The sequence below is a fragment of the Myotis nattereri genome (assembly GCF_964212035.1).
Source record: "Myotis nattereri genome assembly, chromosome: 18".
Lineage (NCBI taxonomy): Eukaryota > Metazoa > Chordata > Mammalia > Chiroptera > Vespertilionidae > Myotis > Myotis nattereri.
This window is the reverse complement of record NC_138093.1, coordinates 7,352,910-7,379,449: the sequence shown is the minus strand read 5'-3', so window position 1 is coordinate 7,379,449 and position 26,540 is coordinate 7,352,910. Positions and strand designations below refer to the sequence as shown.

The 26,540-nt window shown below is 38.5% G+C and overlaps 1 protein-coding gene across 1 annotated transcript; it reads right to left on the bottom strand.

Moving 5' to 3' along the window:
• On the bottom strand, positions 1–26,436 carry CAPZA1 (capping actin protein of muscle Z-line subunit alpha 1). Its single transcript, XM_081111775.1, has 10 exons — positions 26,380–26,436; positions 17,381–17,444; positions 14,705–14,756; positions 10,359–10,422; positions 7,992–8,198; positions 6,831–6,910; positions 6,172–6,250; positions 4,309–4,380; positions 1,906–1,968; positions 1–1,539 (listed from the first exon to the last, which is right to left on the bottom strand). Exons 1-10 carry the CDS (start codon positions 26,416–26,418, stop codon positions 1,399–1,401), a joined length of 861 nt encoding a protein of 286 aa, XP_080967901.1. The 5' UTR covers positions 26,419–26,436; the 3' UTR covers positions 1–1,398.
• Between the last annotated feature and the right edge of the window lie 104 nt (positions 26,437–26,540).

Genomic DNA, 26,540 nt, shown 5'->3' with positions numbered 1-26,540 from the left:
TGACAAATAATACAAATATATTTTATTTGAAATAAACAAATATGCTTACACAGCTCAATAGGTCACTTGGAAACAAATTCTTGCTTGACTGTATTACTGAGCAAAAACAAAGCTGAAGCACAAACACCCTTCTTTTTTGACATGTATATGCAGATAGGTAGGAAGACACTACTTGGTTTTTAAAAAACTGACCTTCCCTTAAGGCCTGGTCATAGAAGTGTAAACAATGTAAATGAGTCCACCGTTTCAGTTGTCATATCATATCTATGTCACCTGTGTATTCTGAGATCACACATATACCTGCCAATAAACCTAGAAGGGTTGCTATATCACAGTTACATTTAAGTTCTTGGCAGGCAGGACTGAGGAAAAGTCATGTAGAACAAATTTTACATCCTATTTAGAACAAATCACTAGTATTCCCTTAAATAACAGGCTACAATAGAAAGATACTGCTGGGAAGTTATCCTTTTCACTTTGGTTCATTTTTAGGTTTTGTTTGTGATTTACAGAGCTGTTTGATTTGTTTGCCTATAGTACAATCCTGCCACATGTATTAAAGCACAGATACCTATTATTTCTTCATCTTCATTTTTCAACTCTGATACTCTACTACATCCCTCGTATGTCAGCAGTTCTGGAATATTAAAAAAACAATAATGGGTAAAACTCTGCTAAAAATGCAGATATCTACAACTACAATGGTACTAGATGGGAAGGAGACAATAAGGAAGGGAAAAAAGCAAGCACGTTCATGTGCAGGGAATGTGGTTCAAGTCTTTGGATTTAAAAACAACTTCCCGGGAGAAGCTGGCTATAATGGAATTTCCAGAAAACTTCCTGTGCCCAACAAAAGGACATGAAAAGCCCCAATCCAAACTTTTGAAAATTATAGTTACACAATGCGCTAAGAGATGATCAAGGCAGTTGAGGGAGAGGATGGATGTGTCTTCCATTCGCCTACAGTTGGTAGCACAGCCTCTTTAGCTGTTGATGATCAGTATAAACCATGGAAGTACCAGGTGTGCTTTGAAGGACAGGGGTAGAAAAGCAGAGAACACATTACCTGTCTATATCAGAAACAGGGCTTTATGACTAGGAAAATTTTCTAAACAGTAAAATGACTCCAGGATAGACCTTTCTCTCCATCATTAAATGTGGCAGAATTAAAAAAAAAAATTTACAAGTAGATATAGTGAAAACAGAAGATTACAAGTCAGAGAACATAAAAGTATCAAGACAATGCTATAGGTTCAACAGTATTCCATGAGGCTAGAAAACCTGTTAACTTTGAAAGCCCTAGCAAAATATCACTCTTGTTTATAAATCACTTATTTATCATATGACCATACATTGAAACCTTTCTTTCCATGTACTGAAGAATCTTAGATTAAGCCTTTAAGCATTCTGCATTTCTTTGCCAATCTTGTAGCTGAGTATCTTGTTCCAGTCGATTTTGGTGCGGGTAACTGGAAGCTGCCGGCGCAAGGCCTTGAATGTGGTGTCTGACATTGTTTGATAGTTTTCACTAATTGCCGTCTGCAATGGATAATTAAAGCCAAGTTACTTGAACAGAAAGTAAAGTAAATGAGGTCAAGGACATTCTTGAATCTCCTAGGAAGAACAGACAGGACATATTATTTCTACTGAACTCCTCTCCAATCTCTGAAGTGCATTAAGAAGCCCACCTATATTATTTATTAAACTAGGGCTACAGTCCCTTTCCATATCAAAACCTTGATTGTAAGTACAATGCCAAGTTGTAAGGCCTGCAAATTCTCCACACTTAGTAACACCGAACAACACATTTTTATGTTACAAGGACAAAGAGAAGTCTAACAAAATATGCTAACAGCAAAATAAGAAGGTAGTACGTCTAGAAAAGTTAGTTCTAAATCTTCTTACCTGATACTCATTTTCTGCATGTTCTATGATTTTAATAAACTCCTTGGCAGTTTGTGCTTCACTCTAGTGAAGAGAGGAGGAAAGAAAAATATGAATTTTTAAAAATGTGAAAGCAGTGAATAAAGAGATAGCGAGAAGTCTATCTTAACTAACATTTGCACAATTTATAGTTTATCAAGTGTTCCCATGCACATTATCTTCTTTGATTCTCTTCAACAACCCTGTGAAGATCTGTTATCATCACTTCCATTTTGCAGAAAACAGAATCCTCTTAAGTGACCTGACCAAAATCATACAGCTTTTGAATAATGATGGGATCTGAATCCAGGTCTTTGCCCAAAAAAGGCCATGCTCTTTCCAATCTATCACAGTATGCCCATAAGGCACCATCATGATGTCTTCATAGTTTTTCATTTTTGTTAATCCTCACCCGAGGATATTTTTTCCACTGATTTTTAGAGAGTAGAAAGGAGGGGATAAGAAAGAGAGAGAGAGAGAGAGACCAATTGGTTGCCTCCTGCATGTGTACTGACTGGGGTTGGGGATCAAGCCTGCAACCTAGGTATGTGCCCTTGACCGGAATCAAACCTGAGAACCTTCAAGTCAAGAGCCAACTCTCTCTCTACTGAGCCAAACCGGTTAGGATGGTATCTGTAGATTTTTATGCCTTGAAAATATTTCTGCTTTAAGATGATATTAACAATGCCCTCAGATATATTGGTCATATAAGTTAAGCTCATATATTCCTCTATTTACTATTTATGATGCTAACCCAACCGATCACATTTTGCTTTACACGATTCAGGTATAAAATGAACTGAATCTCTCTTCCTTTCACCATTAAGTACAACAGAATTAAAGGCAGGAGGGTAAGATTTAATGCAGAGCAGCAGTCCCGAGATTCTTTCAAATAGTCAAAACTATTTTCAATCCTATATAATAAAAGTGTCATATGCAAATTGTCCCCTCAGCCAGGAGTTCTGCCGGGAGTTTGACTGCTGTAAGTGCACTGACCACCAGGGAGCGGCACAGAACATAGCGGGCATTGGCGACGTGGCACTGGCAGCGGGTGGCAGTGGAAGCGCTGCAGGCCCCGATGGGCCCCAATGAGAGCAGGACTGGGGCGGGATAGTGGAGTGGGTGAGTGGGCAATGTCAAGCCAAGGCTGGTGCAAGCCACTGGTCGCCAGGCAGGGCCCATCATCCTGCTGATTTGATCATCCCACTGACACCGGGCTCCCAGGTGCTGAGGGAGCTGAGTGGGGACCCGATGCCCCGCAGATATGAATCGCAGGGCAACCAGCGACCAGCAGCAAGGGTGGGGGGTAGGGGCAGGCGGCTGGGGGAAAGGAGTACCCGGCCAGCAGCTGGCAGCTGCTAGGGACCCTACCAGTGCATGAATTTTGTTCACTGGGCCTCTAGTTTTATAATAATACTAAGAGAAAGCTACTTGCCTTTTTTACTCTTACTCTCATGTATATTCAGTATAGTTTCATAGACGCTACATGTGTGTGATGATCTGATCACTCTGAGGCCAATGGCATGTGTGAAGCACATGAGGATTTAGTTTTTAGTAAGCCAGACATTGAATGATTTGTGAAAATGTCATTTTTTTCATTAATTATTTTTGGTTTGAAAAACATAGTTGTTTTCCACGAAAATGTTATTTAGGTTAAAAACTAATGGGCTTGTTACTGCAATTTTTAATTAATAAAACTTTAATATTTCTCAGTTTTAACTTTTTTTTTTGCATTTGAAATTTTTTTCTTTAAAAATATTTTCAATTACAGTTGACACAATATTATATTAGTTTCAGGTGCACAACATAGTGATTGGACATTTATATGCCTTACAAAGTGATCATCCCAATAATTCTAGTATTCATCTGGCACCATACAGTTTTTTTATTTCTAATAAGGTAAATACTGATAGATATAAAACACATAAACAAAAGCTACATGAGAGTGCTCAGTAACTTTTAGGAATATAAAGAAGTAGTGAGAAAGAATATCCCTTCTTTCCAGGTACAGAACACAGAATACTTTTTGATGGAATATTCCTAAAAATGTTGTTTCTCTAAAGATATGAATGCAGCCCAATAGGATTTAGTTTGGCAATCTTTTTTTCCTCCTGGTTGTTACTGACTGAAGATATTGCTGTCCTTGAGCAAATCTCACAACTGAGAAAGAGAAAGACGAAGTCTCAATTCTCTAAGGCCACTATTCTGAGTCAAAGACTTTGAACTAATATAGTTGGTTGGTTATATACTCTTATAAGCTGGCAAAATCAAAGCACTGAAAACAAACTGAATTTCTAACAGCAGAATCAGCCCTCAGGATCAACACTAATTTTTAAAAGAGAAACAAGACACAAATGAGACAGACATTAAATTCTTCACACTCACCGAAACAGTTACTGAATCCTGTACATCTTTATGACTAACCAACTGAACATTGCCATCTTCATAATAGTGTACCTGTGTGAAACAATGTTGTGAGCAAGTTTATGTGTAGTTCATATAGAAACCTGTTGCTTAGGGCACATATCCATGTCTTAAGCCGTTCCCAATCTTACCAACTCTGAATGAATAATTATTATTACCAATGGTAATTTACTATGGTGGTTAAAATGCACAGAACACTCTAAGAATTCTCTCTTTCCTTTGCAGGGAAAACTGATTATTAAGTTCAACAAACATTTATTATGTTTTAATGCATCTCAGGCACCACACTAGGCATTGTGATGCAAAGAACTTGAATGATTCCATGCTTAACAGTATTAAAATAAAATCATTAAACATTAGTTTTTCTCTGTGAAAACCAAGGAATTTTAATGGACTCTAATTCCTTATGCATCTTTCCATATACAGTATCATCAATATTGATAAGCAGATTTGACCAAGTGCAGGAAAAGTTTGAGGGGTAAAGATAGGATTGAAAAACAAATACTGGTAAATTAAGCTACAAAAATAAGAAAGACAAAAGCAGTTGTAAGGATATAAGGTAAAGTGGGTGCTGTAATTATGAAAACAATTAGCAAAAAAAGAGGAATACACAAGAGACAGACTAATCAATCAATGACATAAGGCTCAGGAAATCTTGGCAACTTACAAGATAGGTTCAGTCATCTTAACATGGCTATAAACTGGTCATACAGAATAAGATGAGAATTTCCTTTGTTAAGTGCATTTGCACAGGGTCTTGGAAACAGGAGTTGTCATCTAAGTGGACAAGGTAGAGAAGGGTATCTAGCAAGGGGATAAAAAAGGACAAGAGAATGGAGCACAACTGGTTTCCTTGAGGGAAGAACAAAGAACTGACTGCAGATAAGGATGTGTGGAGGAGGGGAGTGTGGCATTGTGAGACATTGCTACGAAGTAAGCTGGAGATAGACTGTGAAGAGCAAACAGCCTTAGAAACCATGTTAAGAATTCAGACTTTCTCCTATTATGAGTGATGGGGACCCAGGGAAAGGGATTGTTTTAGAAAGATTATACTTGTGTTATGAACAAAATAAAGGGAAGGGAACTAAAATTGGGGGCATAATTCCAGAACAATAGTCCAGGTAATGCCTGTTTCCTTTATCTAGTCCACACTATCAGGAGATAATTGAATAAAAGGAAATGTTTTCAGAGATAAAGCAGAAAAGGAAAAGAAAGGAGCAATAATCTGCAGTACCTTAGCATTATTTATTAAGTCATTACTATGTGTTAGGCATTATGCAATACATTTTACTTAGTCCCTATATTTTCTCATGCAATCTTTATAAAAATTCCTGTTTTATTTACTTGATTTTAAAATCTTGTCACTATTGTAAAATAAACAAAACAAAATAACCCATTCATTTAGCTTTCTTCAAACCGAAGAGCTAAGTTTTATGTATATGTAAATACTTAAATGAGACAATATACATTAAAGACCGTAAGTTACAGTAGCTGCTATATAGTCATTTCTTAATAATTACTTATTTTTCTATTTCCTAGAACTATTTTTTGATAATTTCTGGGAAGGTCTTAGATTATCTTTGAAAGAAGAAAATAACAAGCAAGCAGTACATTCCACATGACTATCCTTTATCAAGCTAAAGTAGCTCTCTGTTTACTTCCCCAGGAAGGAAGCTTCTATTTCTATTCACTACCATTGGTCTCCCTTTGCAGCTACATATAGTTGTTTCTTATTTTTCATAACAGAACAAATTCCAACTTGAATGTTTCTGTGGAAGATGTGACATTTTAATATGTGGCCTATTAACATGTTGGGAATCTCACCTGAATCTTAAGTACTCCAACCACCTGGGCTGTAGGTGGTGTGATGGTGAACTTCCATTCTGATCTCCAACGACCATTCCTATTAAAAGACACACACACACATCACTATAGAATTAGCAATAAGCGTACATAAAAGGTCATTTCTCACTGAGGCAGATAATTTGGGAAAGAGAAAAAAGGAAACAAATCATTTCTAGTTTAACAAATCAAATATGTTTGCATACAAGTGGCCTAATCATAAGCCTTTTCAAAGTTATTTTTACTTTCATTTTTTATATTGGAGTAAAAAACCATGCTAATCTGTTCATGAGTGCCTCTTCCACAGATGGATGAGCTGCTGTGTTATGCAATTAACCAAAGTATTGTTAACCAAATCCAAGTAAAACTCAGACTTCTTTATTTTTTTATTTTTTATTTTATTTTTTAGAGAGAGAGAAAGGGAAACATCAACTTGTTATTTAACTTATGCATTCACTGGTTGATTCTTATATGTGCCCTGACCAAGGATCGAACCTGAAACCTTAGCATGTTGGGACAATGCTCAATCAACTGATCTTCCCAGCCAGGGCAAACTCAGACTTGTAACTGGGCACTTCATTAATCTGGTTTGGTTCCTTTCCAATATAAATGAGATACAAATAGAACATCTACTTTCTTACCAGAAATTTTTAGGCTGAAACTGGTGGCTTTCAATACACGCAATAATGGTCTGTTGCCCATCTATAGTTTTTGCATAAACCTATTGTTAAAAAAAAAAAAAGTTAGACTCTGAAAACACATTTGATCTAAACAACAAATGCTGTATAAAAGCAGTGTGCTAAATCGCTAAATCTTTTGGGGAGATAAAGAATCAGAGAGGATGAGCTGAAAATTCAAAAGAATTCATGGGATATGAACACTAAGCAGAACATATTAAGTTCTAGATGAGACAGAGGTGCAGGAACACAGAGAGAAATACTGGTTTCAGATACAGGGGGGCCAGTTAGGCTGGACCTTGTGAGACAGATGATGGTCTCCTAAGTAGAGACTGGGAATAAAAGATGAGTAATGTTCAGGTAAGAAACTAGGGTTTGTTATATCTTTGTTTGTTATTATCGCCTCCAGAACTAAATAACCAATATTAATCAGGAGGCCACGGAATTAATCTAGGCAGTAAGTTCGAGTAGTATCAATGGACAGCAAGATGCAGAAGCACAATCAAAGGTCTAGCAATATACTGCAAGTGAGGGCAAAAGCAAGTAAGTACTTGCATGCTTGGGTAACTAGAAAGATGGTGGGTGGTACCATTAACAAATTGGGAAATTTAGAGAGAAGTTGTCTAGCTCATAGTTAGAAACAAGTCTAAGCTAAACACCTTTGATGACTTAAAATTTTTTTTAATTGATTTCAGATAGGAAGGGAGAGGGGAAGAGGGAGAGAGAGAGAAACATCGATGAGAGAGAATCACTGATTGGCTGCCTCCTGCATGCCCCCTACTAGGGATCAAGCCTGCAACCAGGGACCCTTCAGTTTGCAGGCTCTATCCACTGAGCCAAACCAGCTAGGGCCTTTTTTCTTGGTGGGAGTGAGGTAATTTCTGACAAAATTTGAAATAGGATACATTGACTGAGATTTAAAATTTTTATGCAATTGGGATTTAAGAAAATAATTTTCCATATAAAATTTTCCATTCATACCCCTTTCAAACATTATTCAGGGAATAAAATGCAGGAGACTGTACCTAAGAAGAAAGAAGTGATGTTTGGCTGGCCAGCGCCCTCCAAGAATGGGTAAAGGACAGCAATTAAATACTCTCATAACGAAACAGGCAGATACTTAACAGTACAGAAGCCACTGGAATAATGGTCTTTCACATAGGCCCTTAAAGCGCTGTCACAGGATTCTCTCCAAGATTTCAGACCTCCATCTACTTCCTCTGGCTGGGGGTCACTTGCTTCTTTCCGTAAGTGATCAAACTTAAAGGAAATTTTGTTTCTGGGATCTAAAAATCTGCTGTTACCCAAGTCACCGTGTTCTGTAATTAAGACCTTCCAAAGAATAATTACAATCATGAGTAACTTTTGTAAAAAAAAAGACAGTTGTTGACACATTTTACAAAGCAAATAAAATTTCTGAAGAAGACAGTTAACTTTTCATTTAGTCAGATTTCTTCCTTACCAATATTTCCATCAAACAATTTTATTCTTTAGTCTAACCCTCATAAAGCTTCTTCTTAATGTTGCAACTTTTGTAACTAAAAGGTAAATATATCACATTAAAATTTTAATCTGCACTTCTTTAATTTCTATTACTAGGCAATCTAACACTCTCCCAAGTTTGCTTTATATTCCCCTACTGGGTGCAGTTGGTTCATGTCTGTTCCTTATTTATTCAATGAACTCTTGACATCATCCTTAGATATCTGAATAATCTTTTTATCTGTTACTAGAGGCCCGATGCACAAAATTTGTTCAAGGAGCTCAGCCCTCGCAGCCCTGGCTTCGTCTGGAAGGTTGTCCGGAAGGTCGTTCGGCTGTCTGGTCTAATTTACATATTACGCTTTTATCATTACAGATGTTTAAAGTGCAGATTACCTCGTTTTAAAATATTATTTGTAAAACTTATTATGCAGAAGCCACTTTCTTTTACAAATTTTTCTAATGTTTCGTTATTACTCAAGTTATGATTCACTTTCCATTTCCTACTACAGCCCAGGAGTAGGGGCCAGGCAATGGTTCAAGGTCAGTTTGCTCTGGCATGAAACACTAAGAGATACCCAGAGGGATGGGCTTGCCGTTACATTTTTTTTCTTTCAAAAAAACAGATAAATTTTAAACACAAGAAATAATCAAGATATATAGTTGGCACTGAAAATCAGTTAGATTAATCTTATACATTTTAGGAACTGTTTTCTTTTCCTTCTGTTTATGATACTTAGGTTTAAGATTTCTCCACCCATATATAAAGAAACATAAGATTTCTTTATGTTTGCTAGCAGTCTCCCTTCACTGTTGTTCTTGATCAGAATACTGCTGTATGGTCAATAATAATTTTCACAAGAATTGTATAAAATCTATTTGAAAAACAAATGTTCTCATATCATTTTCTATAGGCCTGGTGCATGACATTCGTGCACTTGGGGGGGTTCCCTCAGCCCAGCCTGCACCCTCTCGCAGTCTGGGAGCCCTTGGGAGATGTCTGACTGACGGCTTAGAGGGGAGCAGCCCTAAGCTGTCGGACAATCTTAATGCTGCCGTGGAGGCGGGAGAGGGTCCCGCCACTGCTATTGCACTCGCCAGCTGTGAGCCTGGCTTCTGGAGCACTGACCACCAGGGGGGAAGCTCCTGCATTGAGTGTCTGCCCCTTGGTGGTCAGTGTGTCTCATAGCTACTAGTCGTTCCACTGTTCGGTTGATTTGCATACTAGCCTTTTATTATATAGGATATTTCTACTCAGATAAGCTTCCCATATTATTTATATTTCTTATCCAGAAACATGACACTTAAATCTATTGTTTTCCATTTATTTTTCTGATCAAAATGTGTGAGTTTATATGAACTGTGTGGCAGAAGACTCTCATTAGTTTCCTATCTAATATCCACTTTCTCCTTTTTCCTTAACAGAGCCTCAAAGGTTTTCAAGAAGGTAATGTATTCAATTAAAAAATGACAATTCCCAGCTAGGAATGATATGCATTCTGGCAAAAACATACGATTGGAAGGGGCTTCTGGAATGACCAATAGCACCTTTCAAACCTAACTCCTCTTTCCTTCCTGGAACACAGATTCACTGCCCAGAAATGGAGCAGCTATCTTGAGAGCATAATGAAAACCATACCCAAGAATGGCAGAATAGAGCTAGAAGCAATTTTGGTTTCTGATGACACCACAGGGCTGCCATATCAGCCCTATTACCTCCGAACTCCTACGTAACAAAAATAAGATCTCCATTTAGTTGACCCACTGTGGTTGATTCTTTGTTATATGCTGTGATATCTAATAAACCATACATCTTTCTTTAATTGTCCAAGTAATATCTTTTTTTTTTTCTGTTATGGCTAAGAATCTGATCTTCTTTTGACTACATTTTTAAGTTGGTGATTACTTATATGGAAATGTTGACAAAATTAGCCATTTTTATATCTACTTTGGTTTATAGGATTTCTATTATCTTTCAGGCATAGCCTATGAAATAGAAATAATTTTTACCTGATCTTCATATCCTTCTATCTTCACAGGTGTGAACTGATCCATGTTATACTGGGCAAATGCACTGTTTTTCAAAAGTGAAAAATAAAATAAAAAAGAAAGAATTATATATAAACACAAAACGTACTTCACATAATAGCAAAAGAGAAGGTGAAACACTCCCTGGTCTTTTTCCCTTTATCTCTAGGCAACTGGTGATACTGTAATGTCTTCCAGCTTTCCGCAGGAACTCCTCTCCACAGCATCGCAGAAGTGCACTAAGCTCTGAAATTCCCTTCTCCTCTCCACTCCTAAACTCCAACACAGCTCACATTTGGATGGTTCCTAAATTTTAAGCTATCTGATTAGAGTGAATTACCAACAGTTTAATCATTTAGATAGGAGCTTTCAGTAATTCAAAAAGTATCTTCAATTGAGGCACTATTTTGGAAATCTTGTTTTCTTTGTTCTGGGCTCTGACGTAGGAGAGATCATAATTAAATAAATGTTCTGGAAGGCACCCTGGCCAGTGTGGCTCAGTTGGTTGGGCATCCTCCTGTGCATCGAAAGGTGGCCGGTTTGATTCCGTCAGGGTACATGCCCAGGTTTCAGGCTCAATCCCCAACAGAGGGTGTGCAGGAGGCAGACGATGCTCCACTCTTACATGGATGTTTTTCTCTCTCTCCCTTCCTCTAAAAATCAATAAAAATATTTTTAAAAAATACCAAAAAATTAAATGTACTGGAATGTATCTGACATGGGGAGAGTGAGGTGAGAGCTGAGCATCAGTCAAGTCTCAGAGGAGAACCTAAGGCTGAGTAGAGGTTATAAAAAAAGAAAAAAAGAAAAAAAGGGATAGAATAAAGATTCATAGTACATGCCTCATATTGTTTATTTCTTCAGTGCTAGATTTATAAAACTTTGCATTTTCTTTTTTTCTTTTTCATATTTTTTATTATTCATGTTTTCATCTTTTGCTTAAATCTGCATTTTCAATTGCTTCCTAGTACATCTTACAAAGTAAGCTAAAGTAAAAGATAAGGCAAAAGAAAGATGGAAATAAACTTCAGTATAAAAAAAATAATACACTTATATGCTTATGAAGTATCAGTCCTCTCACACAATTCACTTGCCAAGAGAAGAATTAAACATCTCTCCAGCCCAATTTTAACCCGCTAAAACATCTGCCAGATCACTCCTTTTAAGCAAAGCATAGAATCTTTCCTAGACTTTTCAAGAGAAACCAAAGTAACAAATATTTGAACATCAAATATTTAAGGCTAATCATCAATCTTCTAATCCTAAGCTATTGTTGTGTCTTTTAATGAATCATTTCCTTATAATACCATATCGCCATGTAGCAAAATAAGTCCTAAATACACTGGCTCTTTAGTATGAAATATAAATTAAGTGTTCATATTTATTATTTTTTTAAAAAAAAGCTTAAGAATAGGGAATAAATAAGTACTTCATTCTAGGGTATGTCCTAGACTGTAGATTACAAATATCAACACTAAAATCTGTTACCATCAGATCATCCTTGATTCTTCTTTCTCTCATACTTCACATCTAACCCATCAGTAAATCTAGTAGTTCTACCTTGAGTACATATTAAGTCTTACTCCTGCCCACCAATTCTACCACTGTCACTCTAAGTATAATTTTGATTCACACACACACTAATTACCTACCTTTTTTTGCTCCAAAGTGACTTTTAAAAAATTAGGTGCCTGTATTTGTATATAAGGATTTCTGGTACCAAGAATTAACTAATCAGTTACAACCTTATTATGCAAGGTGACCAATAAGATGCAACTACATTATATGACCTATATATTTATGGTTCAAGACAGGGTATTCACACCAAATAGCTATTGTTGTGTAGGCTACTGTCATTTATTAAAAGTTGACAATCTAAGGGAAAAGAAGTCAGTGCCCCCTAATAAATGGTCACGAGTTGAATGTTTTAAAAATTCTTGTAGCACACTGGTTAAAAATTGCTTCTCTAGTCCAAACCACCACCATTTATCTCTGAACCACTCGGTCTTCAAAGCACTCATTTTACTTCAATCTTTGCCCACCCCTACATAGCAGCCAGTGATTATCCTAAAATGTAAGAGTCATCATGTTATTCTCTGCTTAAAACACTAATAATTTCCCATCTCTCTCAGAATAAAACCTCCTCTTTAACATGGTCTACAAAACCCTACTTAGTGCAGAAGTGTTCGGAACTATCAGAGAATGATTCTGGTGGAAATCCAGGAAAGAGGGTAACTCCTAGGTTGTTTAATAAGCCTTCTTCATTTTACATAGAAGGCAATGATGAGGATGATAATTACTGGGACAACACTTACTGAGTGCTACCTATGAGGACTAGGACCAAGGGACCAAAGTACCTCATTATTGGAAATAAAACTGAACACTTCATTTGTATGGAAAATCAAATATTTGAGCATAAGACATTCTCTTTAGGAAGAGGTTTTCCAAGAATCTAGAGTCCATAAGAACCAGAATATTAATAAATACAAAGCTTTATTGTCAGTGTAATTAAAACTATTGAAGCATCGGAACTCACACCAAATTCTACTGTCACTCCTAACTGGAAATGGACAACAGTCTTAGGATGTACTCACCCTTGGATCTTGACATCCCACTCCCAATCCCCCTTACCAAGTACAGAGAAGATTTAAGTTTGGGTAACTCTCAAGGATAAAACTAAGACCAATAAGGCAGGAAGACTGAAGAACTTGCCTTGTGAAATAGCTAATTCACTATTAGAAGCATTCAGATGGAATAACCAAATGTTGACAAAACATAGATGAGATTTTTTCAATGAAAGGGCACAGGGTAAACAGGTTGAACTAGCCAGCCATTAATGTTTTTTTTCTATGGCAGAATCTATGCACTTAAGGGAAATTAGAATGTCTCTTTAGTGTGTGTCTAAATCAATGTATAAAATTAGGGTATCTTTCATAATGATAATTATAGTGATGGTGTGCAAATTTTAGGTTTGTAGAATCTGGTCCCAAAATGAGTTCCAAAAAGCAGTATGGACAGGGCAGAAGATGACTGTTTCCCAGGCAGCAGCTTAACAGCTTTCTATAGCTAATATCTAAACCAATTATATTTCATACCAAATGCATTCATAATTATTTGATGTTCTGCATCAAAGTCCTTATCCCATCTCCCCACCTCACCCTTTCCCAGACATATCCAATTATGTTTTCCTCTTTACAAAGGAACTCTGGGCCAGTTGGATAGAGAGTAAATTAAATAAAATATACTGAAGAGTAAAGGAGATAACCAGGGGCCTTGAAAGCTAGACAGTGTTTAGAACTGAAGACACAACAAAAACAAAACAAGCAAACCTATACCACGATAACATTTTTAAAAAACATATATTTTTATTGATTTCAGAGAGGAAGGAAGAGGGAGAGAGAGATAGAAACATCAATGATGAGAGAAACTCTTTGATCGGATGCTTCCTGCACGCTCCCTTCTGGGGGTCCAGCCGGCAACCAGGGCATGCGCCCTTGACTGAACTTGAACCTGGGACCCTTCAGTCTGTAGGCTGATGCTCTATCCACTGCGCCAAACCACCTAAGGCTACCACTGTAACTTTTTTTAAAACAAAGACAAAATGAAAATGCTTTTTTATAAAGATTAGCCTGACAAGTGATAAGAAGTCAATGACTGGGTAGAATAACTGTGCTATTATTCTATGATTAATTCTTTTATTTATTTTTTATTGATTTCAGAGAGAAGAGAGAGATAGAAACATCAATGATGAGAGAGAATCATTGATCGGCCGCCTCCTGCATGCCCCCTACTGGGGAATGAGCCTGCAACGAAGGCATGTGCCCTGACTGGGCATCGAATCGCAACCCTGTGGTTCATGGGTTGACTGACACTCAACCACTGAGCCACATCATCTGGGCTCTACTGTTAATTCTTACCATAAATTCACTTTATGAATATCTGCTATTCTTTGGCAATTTGAAAAACATTTTTATTCTTCAACTGCAGCCTAATCTTTCTACAACTTTTTAAAAAATTCAACAGGAGCTAAAACAACTATAGGAGAAAACCCAAGAGCCAACATTTAACGCTGCTGTAATGGGGGAAAATCATACCAAAATAAATATCTAATAAGTAAAATAATATAATAAGCAAAATAATATAAGCTTTAAGAAAGTAAACATTTTGGTGGAACATGTTTTCTCTAAGAATAAAACAACTAAAACTGCTAAAATAAACTGCTTCATTTTGAAGTACTTTAAGCTAAGTTTTCAGGGTGTCCGTTTACTATTAACATAGTTTATGCAATATTAGAATAACACTGTAAACAGATTTTTAAAGACACTTACTGTGCTGCCCCTTCCCTGAGGAGATTGTCATTACTAAGCAGTAGCCGAACATCTGAGGGAGAAAAAAAATTGTTAAAAGAGATGTTAAAATTACAATGTTCAATAAGACAAACTTGAGAGTTTAGCGGATTTCTAAATTAGATTAAAATTTTTTTAATTTATGATTTGAGAGAGAGAGAGAAAGGGAAGGAGAGAGAAACATTGATTTGTTGTTCCACTTATTTATATATTCATTGGTTGCTTCTTCTATGTGCCCTGACCAGAGATAACCTGCAACCTTGGTGGGATGACACTCTAACAAACTGAGCTACCTGGCCAGAGACCTAAATTTGATTTTTTAAAAATCAGATTTTGAAAGATTAGTCTTTGGATATATTGTTTCTAAAAATGCAAACAAATAGCTCCCAATGTTCATAGATTTGCATATAATTCTCAAAGAATTTCTTAGCAAATGAAAAACATGGTTTACAGAAGGTTAAAGTAAGGACTGTTAATTTTTTTTTTTAAATATATTTTATTGATTTTTTACAGAGAGGAAGGGAGATAGAGAGTTAGAAACATCGATGAGAGAGAAACATCGATCAGCTGCCTCCTGCACATCTCCCACCGGGATGTGCCGCAACCCAGGTACATGACCTTGACCGGAATCGAACCTGGGACCCTTCAGTCCACAGGCTGACGCTCTATTCACTGAGCCAAACCGGTTTCGGCAGGACTGTTAATTTTGTATCTAAAGAATCCTTTAAAATCAGAGTAAGAACTGCAAGTTTGCCCTAGCTGGTTTGGCTTAATGGATAGAGCATCGGCCTGGGAACTGAAGGGTCCCGAGTTCGATTCTGATTAAGGGCACATGCCCGAGTTGAGGGCTTGATCCCCAGTAAGGGATGTGCAGAAGGCAGCCAACCAGTGATTCTCTCATCATTGATGTCTCTCTCTCTCCCTCTTCCTTCTTTTCTAAAATCAATAAAAACATAGTAAAAAAAAAAAAAAAGAAATGCAAGTTTATCTGTAACATCAGACTAAGAAAGCTGGGCACAATTTAGTCAGTGGCAGTGAAGTTGCTAAACATATCTTTCTTTGAATAATCTCACGTGGGAGCCTACAATCTTTTAAAAAAGCTGTGTTAAGAGTCTAATCACTTTTCTTTTGTTATAGAAACTACCAAGAATTAATTCCAAGGGGCAACACTAATTACAAACTGAAGGCCATTGACTCTTGGGGCTTCTGAAAGAAAGGATTGGCAGAGGCCAGATGTGTAGCAGGCCAATAAAAACCAGTCCTGAGGTCACAGGTAGCTTGCCAATTCTTTTGTTGTAAAATATGTTTTTATTGATTTTAGAGAGGGGAAAAGGAGAGGGAGAGAGATAGAAACATGGATCAGCTATCCAGGCATGTGCCCTGACAGGGAATTGAACCAGCAACTTCTTGGTGCACTGGAGGGTGCCCAACTGAGTCACACCAATTTGGTATCAATTATTTTCATGGTACTGTACATTCAGTTCTCAAAAATAAAACAAGGGACGTCGAATTACGAAGAACATTAATATTATTAAGAATTTATCTGAACTAATCAGTCAGATAAAGGCAAGTCAAAGGAGTATTTTCTAAAAGCTCAGTTGTTGAAAATTTACATTCAGTCAATGTGGAAGACTAGAAAGGTTGCATTTGTTTCTCTTTGCTGTTAGTGCTCAAAATCTACAAATAAGTCTATAACAGAATGTCTTGATTTTTCTGTTGCATTATTTACTCCTTATAGTAAATGTTTATATGTTCTCCCACTTACTCTTTCTCTACATCATTAATTTTATCAATGGAGATTATGATTGTGCTATGATGCTGGGTCAGATATAGATGAATATCACACAATCCCTCTTAAATAGGTAACCTTCTCATGTAAAACTAGAATTTCAAAATAAATGTTTGCTAAACTGAACCAAGATGCACAAAGATTATGATTTTACTTAAGGGTCCCCTTAAGATAAATTGAGATTATGATGATTGCTTTTATTGTGAAGTTCAAGATGCCTCATCTACATTTTTCATGCTGTAAGCTGTGTTAAGACAGTGAATAGGCCCTGGCTGGTGTGGCTCAGTTGTTTGAGCATCGTTCCTTGCACCAAAGGATCACTGATTCCATTCCTGGTGAGGGCACATACCCATGTTCTGGTTTGATTCCTGGTTGGGGTGCTTACTGGAGGCAACCACTCAATGTTTTTCTCTCTGTTCTCTCTCTCCCTTTCTCTCTCTCTAAAATCAATAAAAACATATTTAAAAAAAAAAAAAAAAGACTGAATAATATGGAAGGTTGTAAATGTATTAGAATAGTGATCCCCAAACTGGCTGTGACTCAGAATCACCTGAGAGAACATGATATAACAGATTCCACCCCAGATCTAATGAATGAGAATCTTGAGAGGGTAAAAATAAAATATAAAATATAAAAATAGGTATCCCAATTTACGTGTTAATACCATGTTTTTGACTCAGACCTCAGTATGCTCTGACACTAGTATTATAGCTGGGTGACACTGAGTGTATTATTTTAACCTCTTTGAATATTGATTTCTTTAGCTATAACTATAGTATACTGTAAGGATTAAAAGAGTTAACAAGTACTCAATGAGTGCTTATGTTGCGAAGGAGGGCTTAAATAACTAAATACCAATCTTTACTCACCATTGAATACTTCATTAAATTCCCCTGGGGGTGCATGAGTGATGAATTTAGCAGCTATGCGTACCTAGAGAAATAAAATTTACAGAAAGAGAGTTATGAAAAGTAACAAATAAAAAGGAAAGGAATTAGCAGATAACATTTTCAATACTTGTGGCCCGGTACATGGATTTGTGCACATTGAAAGGAGATTAATTAAAAGAAAGATTCATGCAGTAATTACATTACTGCAAAAAATTACATGTCGAAATAGTATATATAATATAGTATTATAAAATTAAAACTTGCGTGTGATTGGCGCCAGCAAGAGCTTTATATGCATCGCGCATGCAAGAGTCAACGTTTATTCTGAAATCGACAGTGCAGGGCACATGTGCCGGCTGGCCAGCCAGTCAGAATACGAACGGTCGATTTACTTAGCCTTTTATATAAATAGATATCCCTTGTTTACTTTTTTTTTTTTTTAAATATATCTTATTGATTTTTTACAGAGAGGAAGGGAGAGAGATAGAGAGCTAAAAACATCGATGAGAGAGAAACATCGATCAGCTGCCTCCTGCACACCTCCCACCGGAGATGTGCCCGCAACCAAGGCACATGCCCTTGACCGGAATCGAACCTGGGACCTCTCAGTCCGCAGGCCGACGCTTATCCACTGAGCCAAACCGGTTTCGGCTGTTTACTTTTTTTAATACACTTTTTTGATTGATGGGAGAGGGAGAGAGATAGAAACATCAATGATAAGAGAGAATTATTGATCAGCTGCCTCCTGTACACCCCACACTGGGGATCGAGCCAGCAACTCGGGCATATGCCCTGACCAAGAATTGAACACTCAAGCACTGAGCACAGCCCGGGCAAATATATCCCTTGTTTAAACCTTTAGGTCCTAGTCACCTTATAGTCTCCATTATTACAATCTTCATCAATAATTATAAATAATGGCAACTTTTTTACTGGTCAAAAAAAAAAAGTTTTCCATAAAAGAGAAAAACTCATGGACACTGACAACAGTGTGGTAATCGGTGGGGGAGGAAGGGAGATAGAGGAAGGCATAGGGGGAATGATGATGGAAGGAGACTTGACTTGGGGTGGTGAACACACAATACAGTGTATAGATGATGTGAATACCGACAATAGTAGTAGGAATGTGGACAAGTCAGATATATTGTTAACTGAAAAGACAGAAAGGAAACTGGTATATTGGTTGCCTCTCAGGGGAACTGGGTGGTTGGAAAACAGGTGGGAGGGGACTTTTTACTAAGCCTTTTTCTACCATTTTAATTTGAAGCATGTAGTTATAGTTCCTATATGCCTAAAATACTTTTTTTAAAATGAAGGAACAGAATCTAATAAAAAGAAGAATGAACGGTACTGGAATACTAATTGAACATGAGAGGAAAGACTAAGTGAAAAAGATAATGCCAAGAGAAACCAAGATGGCGGCATAGGTAAACACCGGAGTTTGCTGCCTTGAACAACCACTTCAAAAATACAACTAAAAGACGAAACGGACATCACCCAGAACCACAGGAAAGCTGGCTGAGGGGAAATTCTACAACTAGAAGGAAAGATAACAGCATACCGCGACTCAGAGGAGGCGCAGTGCGGAAAATACAAAGGTGCGGAGGTGCGCGCGCAGAGTGGGCTGGTGGCTGAGGGCACGGTTGTCGTTTTCAATCGGGAGGGAGGCTCAGGCCCTGAGCTCCAGTTCTGGGCAAGTCTCTAGGGACCCAGACTCAAACGGGAGAAGCGGGACTGTCTGGCATCGGTCGGAGCGCGAGGGCAGCTTTCTCTCCGAGGTTTGCAGCGGTTGCTGGGACTCTGAGAGGCAGAGCCTCTGGGGACGGGACTGAGAGCAGCCATAACTGCTCCCTCCGACACCCTGTTTGATCCCCTGCAACCTGCCCCGCCCAAGCCCTGTGCAGAGCCATTTGCCAGATAGCCTCAGGCAAAGGCTAGATTAGCATCTCCTCAGAGGACAGAAGTTTTCCCACTGCAGACACAGCTGATTCTCACAGCCAGTTGGCCCGGGTGTCAAATCCCCCCAGAATTAACTACAACAATCAAGGCTTAACTACAACAAGAATGCGCACAAAGACCACTAGGGGGTGCACCAAGAAAGCATAAAAAATGCGGAGACAAAGAAACAGGACAAAATTGTCAATGGAGGATATTGAGTTCAGAACCACACTTTTAAGGTCTCTCAAGAACTGTCTAGAAGCCGCCGATAAACTTATTGAGATCTACAAGAAATCTAATGAGACCCTCAATGTTGTGATAAAAAACCAACTAGAAATTAAGCATACACGGACTGAAATAAAGAATATTATACAGACTCCCAACAGCAGACCAGAGGAGCGCAAGAATCAAGTCAAAGATTTAAAATGCGAAGCAGCAAAGAACACCCAAACGGAAAAGCAAAATGAAAAAAGAATCCGAAAATACGAAGATAGTGTAAGGAGCCTCTGGGACAGCTTCAAGCGTAACAACATCAGAATTGTAGGGGTGCCAGAAGATGAGAGAGAACAAGATATTGAAAACCTATTTGGAGAAATGATGACAGAGAACTTCCCCCGCCTGGTGAAAGAAATAGACTTACAGGTCCAGGAAGCGCAGAGAACCCCAAACAAAAGGAATCCAAAGAGAACCCCACCAAGACACATCATCATTAAAATGCCAAGAGCAAAAGACAAAGAGAGAATCTTAAAGGCAGCAAGAGAAAGAAACTCAGTTACCTACAAGGGAGTACCCATACGACTGTCAGCTGATTTCTCAACAGAAACTTTGCAGGCCAGAAGGGAGTGGCAAGAAATATTCAAAGTGATGAATGCCAAGAACCTACAACCAGGATTACTTTATCCAGCAAAGCTATCATTCAGAATTGAAGGTCAGATAAAGAGCTTCACAGATAAGGAAAAGCTAAAGGAGTTCATCACCACCAAACCAGTATTATATGAAATGCTGAAAGGTATCCTTTAAGAAGAGGAGGAAGAAGAAAAAGGTAAAGATACAAATTATGAACAACAAATATGCTTCTATCAACAAGTGAATCTAAGAATCAAGTGAATAAATAATCTGATGAACAGAATGAACTGGTGATTATAATAGAATCAGGGACATAGAAAGGGAATGGACTGACTATTCTTGGGGGTGAAAGGGGTGTGGGAGATGCGGGAAGAGACTGGACAAAAATCGTGCACTTATGTATGAGGACAGTGGGTGGGGAGTGAGGGCGGAGGGTAGGGTGGGAACTGGGTGGAGGGGAGGTATGGGGGGAAAAAAGAGGAACAAATGTAATAATCTGAACAATAAAGATTTAATAAAAAAAGAACAAAAAGAAAAAGAAAAAGATAATGCCAATGTTCTGAGCTTGTGTGATTAAAAGAGAAGAATGGGATGAACAGAAATGATGAGATTAACAGGAGGTTCTGATGCAGGCAGAAAGGAAAATAACAGTAAGTACATATTAAAATTATCACCTAGTTCAGAAATCCCAAAGCAGTCACATTGTCTTCAGTATCACAACTACTTTTCCCTATCTAGGCTTATTTTCAGAAGATGATCCATATAAGGATATTTATTTATTTCAAGATGAGAGAACCTATACTCTTAGATTTGTGCAATGGAGAGAGGAAAGAGCAAATGATATCTGATCCTAGTGTTTTTCTGGGTTCTAAAAGGAGGGGATTTATAGCAGATGAAGGAAATACTTTTATTTGGGGTTTTGCAAGGCTAGAAGTATATACACATAGTCATTTTGGTATGCATAATGCTTTGCAGCTTTATAGGATTTACTAGGAAAAATGCTCCCAGGGGGTGGGGGGTGGAGGGGTGTCAAATGTTCCCAGTAGTGACAAGGCAGGGCACCAATAATAGCAGCAGACGCTCAAGGACAATGAATACCGAAAGAGGCACCCAGAGTGTGGACACAACCTGAACATAAGAAATATCTAGAGATTATCAGAAACAGTTGGGGGTGGAGGGAAGAGAGAGATGAAGGAGCATGAGTTGGGGAAATACTAAAATGAATGAAGGTGTAACTAATTGGTCTCATTCATACCGATAAGTTGGGCCTACACTATCTACCTGGTCCTATGCTAGGCACTGGATAAAAACATGGTTTCAGTTACCAAGGAATTCCGTTTTGTTATTAGGGCAAATGTGCAAATGCAGATAATGACAGAAACTCCTCGAACATTTTAATGTTTCAATTTTAAAACGTATTTTTTTAAAATCAGAGCTTGAAAAAGTTCATTAAATTCTGTTCGGCTGGTTTCATCCAATTCCTCTTATCTCCCAATTTTATAGGAAAACTGAGACCTATAGAGGTTAGTGATTTTTTCCAAAATCACACTGGTGGCTAAAAGCACAGCAGGGAGAGAGAGGCCAAATCTCCTGATTCTCAGAATCATTCTTTCCCACTACATCACAGTATCTCATTTATAATTCAGTAAATGAAGGCCTCCTATTCTGTTTTTCTTTTCAATCACTGTTACATGGAATAAAGTGTAGTGAAAAAAGCATGGCTTCTGAAACAGACAAACAGGGTTTGAATTTTCTGATATATTACACTACTTTGCTTCGCATTATGGCTAGTCCTAATAAAATTGCTAGATGTTCTAAAATAAATTATAATATACCTATACTTAACCAAAGATTGGGCATCTGATTTTGTACTTGCTGAAAATTTATGCTCCTGTCCAAGGATTTTATAACAGATTATATGAATACTCATCAGCAAAGCTAACTGGAAAAAGGGAAGAGAAAAGAATAGTGTTAATACCAATTGAGGACTTGTTAGAAAAGCCCACAGCAAAAAAGCTCCAGGGTTTACTTGATAAGGGTAATAACTCATCTGGTCAATCAACGAGGTAACCAAAATCAAGGAAATCCAGTTTAAAAGTGTAAGTAGTTTTATGAGCTCTATCTAATAGGGCCTTTTGTCATTCATATACAACATTTTCCACATCTCTCCTAAATAATTTTGATAAACCTGTTCCTCAAAAAGTGCCTTAAAGATGGGATCACTGTCTAAACTTAAAGCATACAGATCCACTTTTCAGTTATGGTATTTTTGCGGTTGTACACAAATATTCCACTAGTTAGGCTGAAGGGAAAAAATATGCCAGTCGCACTGTTTTTCAGCCTTAAAATTCTCTCTGCATTTTTTTTAAGATGCTGAATCAGCTTTCTGTGCCCTTAGTGCTCTCGCAAACACGGTGGATGTTCTTAAAACACACAGGACTTTCTGTAAGAAGTGTGGCAAGCACCAACACCAGAAAGTAACACAGCATGAGAAGGGCAATGATCCCCTGAATGTGCAGGGACACTGGCGTTGTGACAGGAAGCAGAGTGGCTATGGTGAGCAGACTCGGCCGGTTTCCCGCAAAAAGGCTAAAACTACAAAGGAGATTGTGTGAGGCCTGAATATGTTGAGCCCAACTGCATCTAAGAGAATGCTGGCTATTAAGAGATGCAAGCATTCTGAACTGGGAGGAGATAAGAAAAAGAGCCCACTGATCCAGTTCTAAACTTCATATTTTATTTTATTATGTGACAATAAAATCTTGAGGATAAGAAAAATGCTGAATCATGAAATAAAGGAAACAGACATGCAAAGAGCCCAAACAAGTTGCTCATCTCGTATTTCAAGTTTCCTAACTACGGTATCTTGTCATTTTGGTCGTGTTAAGCTCTTGGAACCAAGTAACGGAAGGGTCTTAGTAGCTAGAAGCGTAGAGCTCATTCTCTGAAACTGGAACGGAGGATAAGACTGAAAGCACTTATTTCTACAAGTTATTACACTTTCTACTTCCTGTTTTATTTAGGCAGCTCATCATGACCATTTCAGGTAACAATGCAGAAGTTAAAAAACCCAACTTCCTCTTTATAAAGTGATAAAAACTTCAGCAGCTAGTTATGAAAATGGTTGATCTTACTAGCTTTTATAGAAATACTTGCAAGGAAATCAGAGACCATCATCATGAAATTCACTTCTATGTTCACTGCTTTCAGAAAATGTAACAAAAATAAAAAACTGTACTGGCATCATGACATATATCCCCTAAAAAACAAAAAAACAACCCCAAATCAAATGCAGTTGAGGTTTCCGTTAAAAACAGAAAAAATGGAAACTTTAGAGTTCCTTCAAGGAAGAACCAATCCAAATTAAGGCTAAAAATCTTTTTAAATATTTGTTTGTAATAGTGCTGTGGTTGTGAAAATTTTATAGGATAAGAATCTCATTTAAGAGTTACTTATGTTTCTGAATGCTAAGATATTCATATCAACAAGTCTTGTTAGAAAAATACTTGAATTCAGTTAAAAGGATGCAGAAGCCTGGAAAAGGGGGCAAGTAGGGTATGAAGCTGAAGAGAAGTGAAGAAATCTTACAAGCCAAAGCCCTTCGTTTTTACTTATAGATCCACAACAGAGAAATACTATCAATTTCATCTGTCTGTGAATAAGAATCTAACAAAATATCAGAAATCTCAAATCATATGGATTTATTGAGACACTTACTATAGCAGTTATTCTTTATTATCCACACTAATGAAGACAATGTGGTTAATTTAAAAACTGTTTACTGAACGTGAAATTCATCAACTTTTTAAATGGATTTTGATTTCCTTACTATGTCATTATTAAAATTAAGCAACACATCAGGTATGCTGGGAGATGAAAGGAACCTCATCTATTATTGAGGTCAGATCTATTATTATAAAATCAATACTATGAATGTTATTAAACACTGACAATATTCAAAGATATTTTTATTTGCATTTTGAAATACACATATATTTTCCAAATTTAATTAAAAAGGCATTCTAGCCGAAACCGGTTTGGCTCAGTAGAGCGAGGGTTCCCGGGTTCAATTCCGGTCAAGGGCATGTACCTGGGTTGTGGGCACATCCCCAGTAGGAGATGTGCAGGAGGGGGCTAATCGATGTTTCTCTCTCATCGATGTTTCTAACTATCTCTCTCCCTTCCTCTCTGTAAAAAATCAATAAAATATATTAAAAAAAAAAAGGCATTCTAACTCAGTGTCAAAGACAAAAACCTGACAGCACTGGTAAATGTAGTATTACTTGGGCACAATACACTTCATTCAAAGTTTACTGTTTATTGTTATTTAAATACTTAGTGATATTTTGTTGTAACAATATTTTTGCTTAAAATAAGTGACTCATCAGTTGGACTAAAAAATATTTTGTTATGATTTTCACTGCAATTTAAGTTCATCTGAATCATAACTGTTTGCCTTAGAAAAAGGATTTATTATAGTATTCTCTCCAGCACAAGTTCATATAAAATGCTTCCTCCCTCCCCAAACTTATATGTTTATGGGAATTTCCAAGAACGAGAAAATTTAACGCTAAAGTGCTGTTCAATGGCTTGTGAGTGTTTAGCACATTCCTCAGTATTTCAAAATGGCATGCCATATGTAGGTATACTGTGTCAAGTCATTCTGTACAGAGGACTCCTGGAGCCTAAATAGTCCCCTTCACCATCCCAATCTTTTTATTGAAAAAAAAAAAAAAAAAAAAAAAGAGAGGAAGAGCTGAAATACATTTACAAAGCACTCAAGCGTGCACATTTTCCACATCACTATAGGAAACAAAAGACATAATTCTTGTCCTAAAGTGAGTCAACTGCCCTACCGGGTTTGGCTCAGTGGATAGAGCCTGTAGCTGAAGGGGCGTGCGGGAGGCAGCCGATCAATGATTGTCTCTCATCATTGATGTTTCTCTCTCTCTCCCTCTCCTTTCCTCTCTGAAATATATATATATATATATATATATATATATATATATATATATCACACATATATACACACATACACACACACACACCCACCCACACACACACACACTAAGTTGTTAAAAAGATATAAAGTTGGTCACCTAATGAAATAATTCTAATTTCCGCAGGCCCTAAAATCTCATAGTTACCGAAAACCCTGACAAGCTGTTAAGAAAGATGTGCAGCTGTCAGAAAAAAGAAAAAAAAAAAAGTTATTCCACCTGACAAAGAATATGCTCTTGTATTGAAGACACTTTTGAAGGAAGCAGCACACAAATGACACCCTGACAAACTCCACTGTAATCAGACATCGCAGGGGAGCATCAGAGGAGGCACGATGCTTTGGCCCAGGCTTGAACGCCTTACCCTGAGGTTTACGTGCTCTATAAAACCTTTCTGGAGTTTAAAAAAGAAACACAACAACCCACACAAAAACCCGTTGGCGAATCTTAATCGGTTAACAAGAAACTGAAAACCATTTTTCAACTATTATCAAGAGGCTATAAGACGCGAGGGATGGAGTCCCGCGGGGCGCGGGGTAGACCCGGGCGGCCCAGGGAGTGTCTGCAGGGAAGACGGCGCTCACACCCGGCGCCCCGTGTCCGGAGGCTCCCACGGGGGTCACTGCGAACAGCCCAGCTCCTGGGACCCGGGAGGCGGGCACCCGGAGGGACCGCTCTGTCCGGGAGTCGTGACAGCAGAATCACTTCCAGGGGAAGGAAGGGCGGAAGGGAAGTGAAGGGGCCACCAGACCAGGAAGTGACTCGCCCTAAACTAGCCTCAATCCTGGCTAACGGGGGGGAGGGGGGGGGCGGGGAACGGGCTGAGCCCCAACAGCTCAAGGCGGTACAACTGCTGCTTCACAGGTCGCGACATCACCATCGTCCCCTCTCTCAATGACAGAGGAGAGTCCGCAGCCACGACTCCATAAGGGAAAAGTCTCTTTTCTGGCAGCAAGGCCAGCGGGCTGTGCCGCAGGCCCGGGAGGAAGAGAGTTGAGAAATGGGGAACTGGGGCCACGGGGCGCCAGGGGGAAGACCCTCGGGAGGAAAGCGTCCCGAGCGCGGGAGGCGGACGCCTGCAGGGCTGAGCGGCTTCTTTCCCCCGGGGGGCCCTTCCGGGCTTCCCACGGCGACCGGGCCGGGCCCCCCACCCCTGGCGCGGGAGGAGGTGAGAGAGAGAGGCGCGCCCCTTACCTTCTCCTCATCCGACACCCGATCCTCGAAGTCGGCCATCTTGGGCTGCTCTGGCCCAGCCCGGCCGGGCGCGAGGCAGGCCGGGAAGGAAGCTGAGTGACGGCATCGCCGCGGGGGCCGGCGGAAGGGCCCGCCCGGAAACGCCGGTCGGGAGGGCACCC

Coding starts and splice junctions, on each gene's coding strand:
- CAPZA1 (XM_081111775.1), bottom strand. CDS start 26,418: ATGGCCGACTTCGAGGATCGGGTGTCGGATGAGGAGAAG. Junction 6,251..6,830: donor TTTCAGCCTAAAAATTTCTG/GTAAGAAAGTAG, acceptor GTCTTTTAATAG/GAATGGTCGTTGGAGATCAG. Junction 1,969..4,308: donor AGGATTCAGTAACTGTTTCG/GTGAGTGTGAAG, acceptor TCTCTTCACTAG/AGTGAAGCACAAACTGCCAA.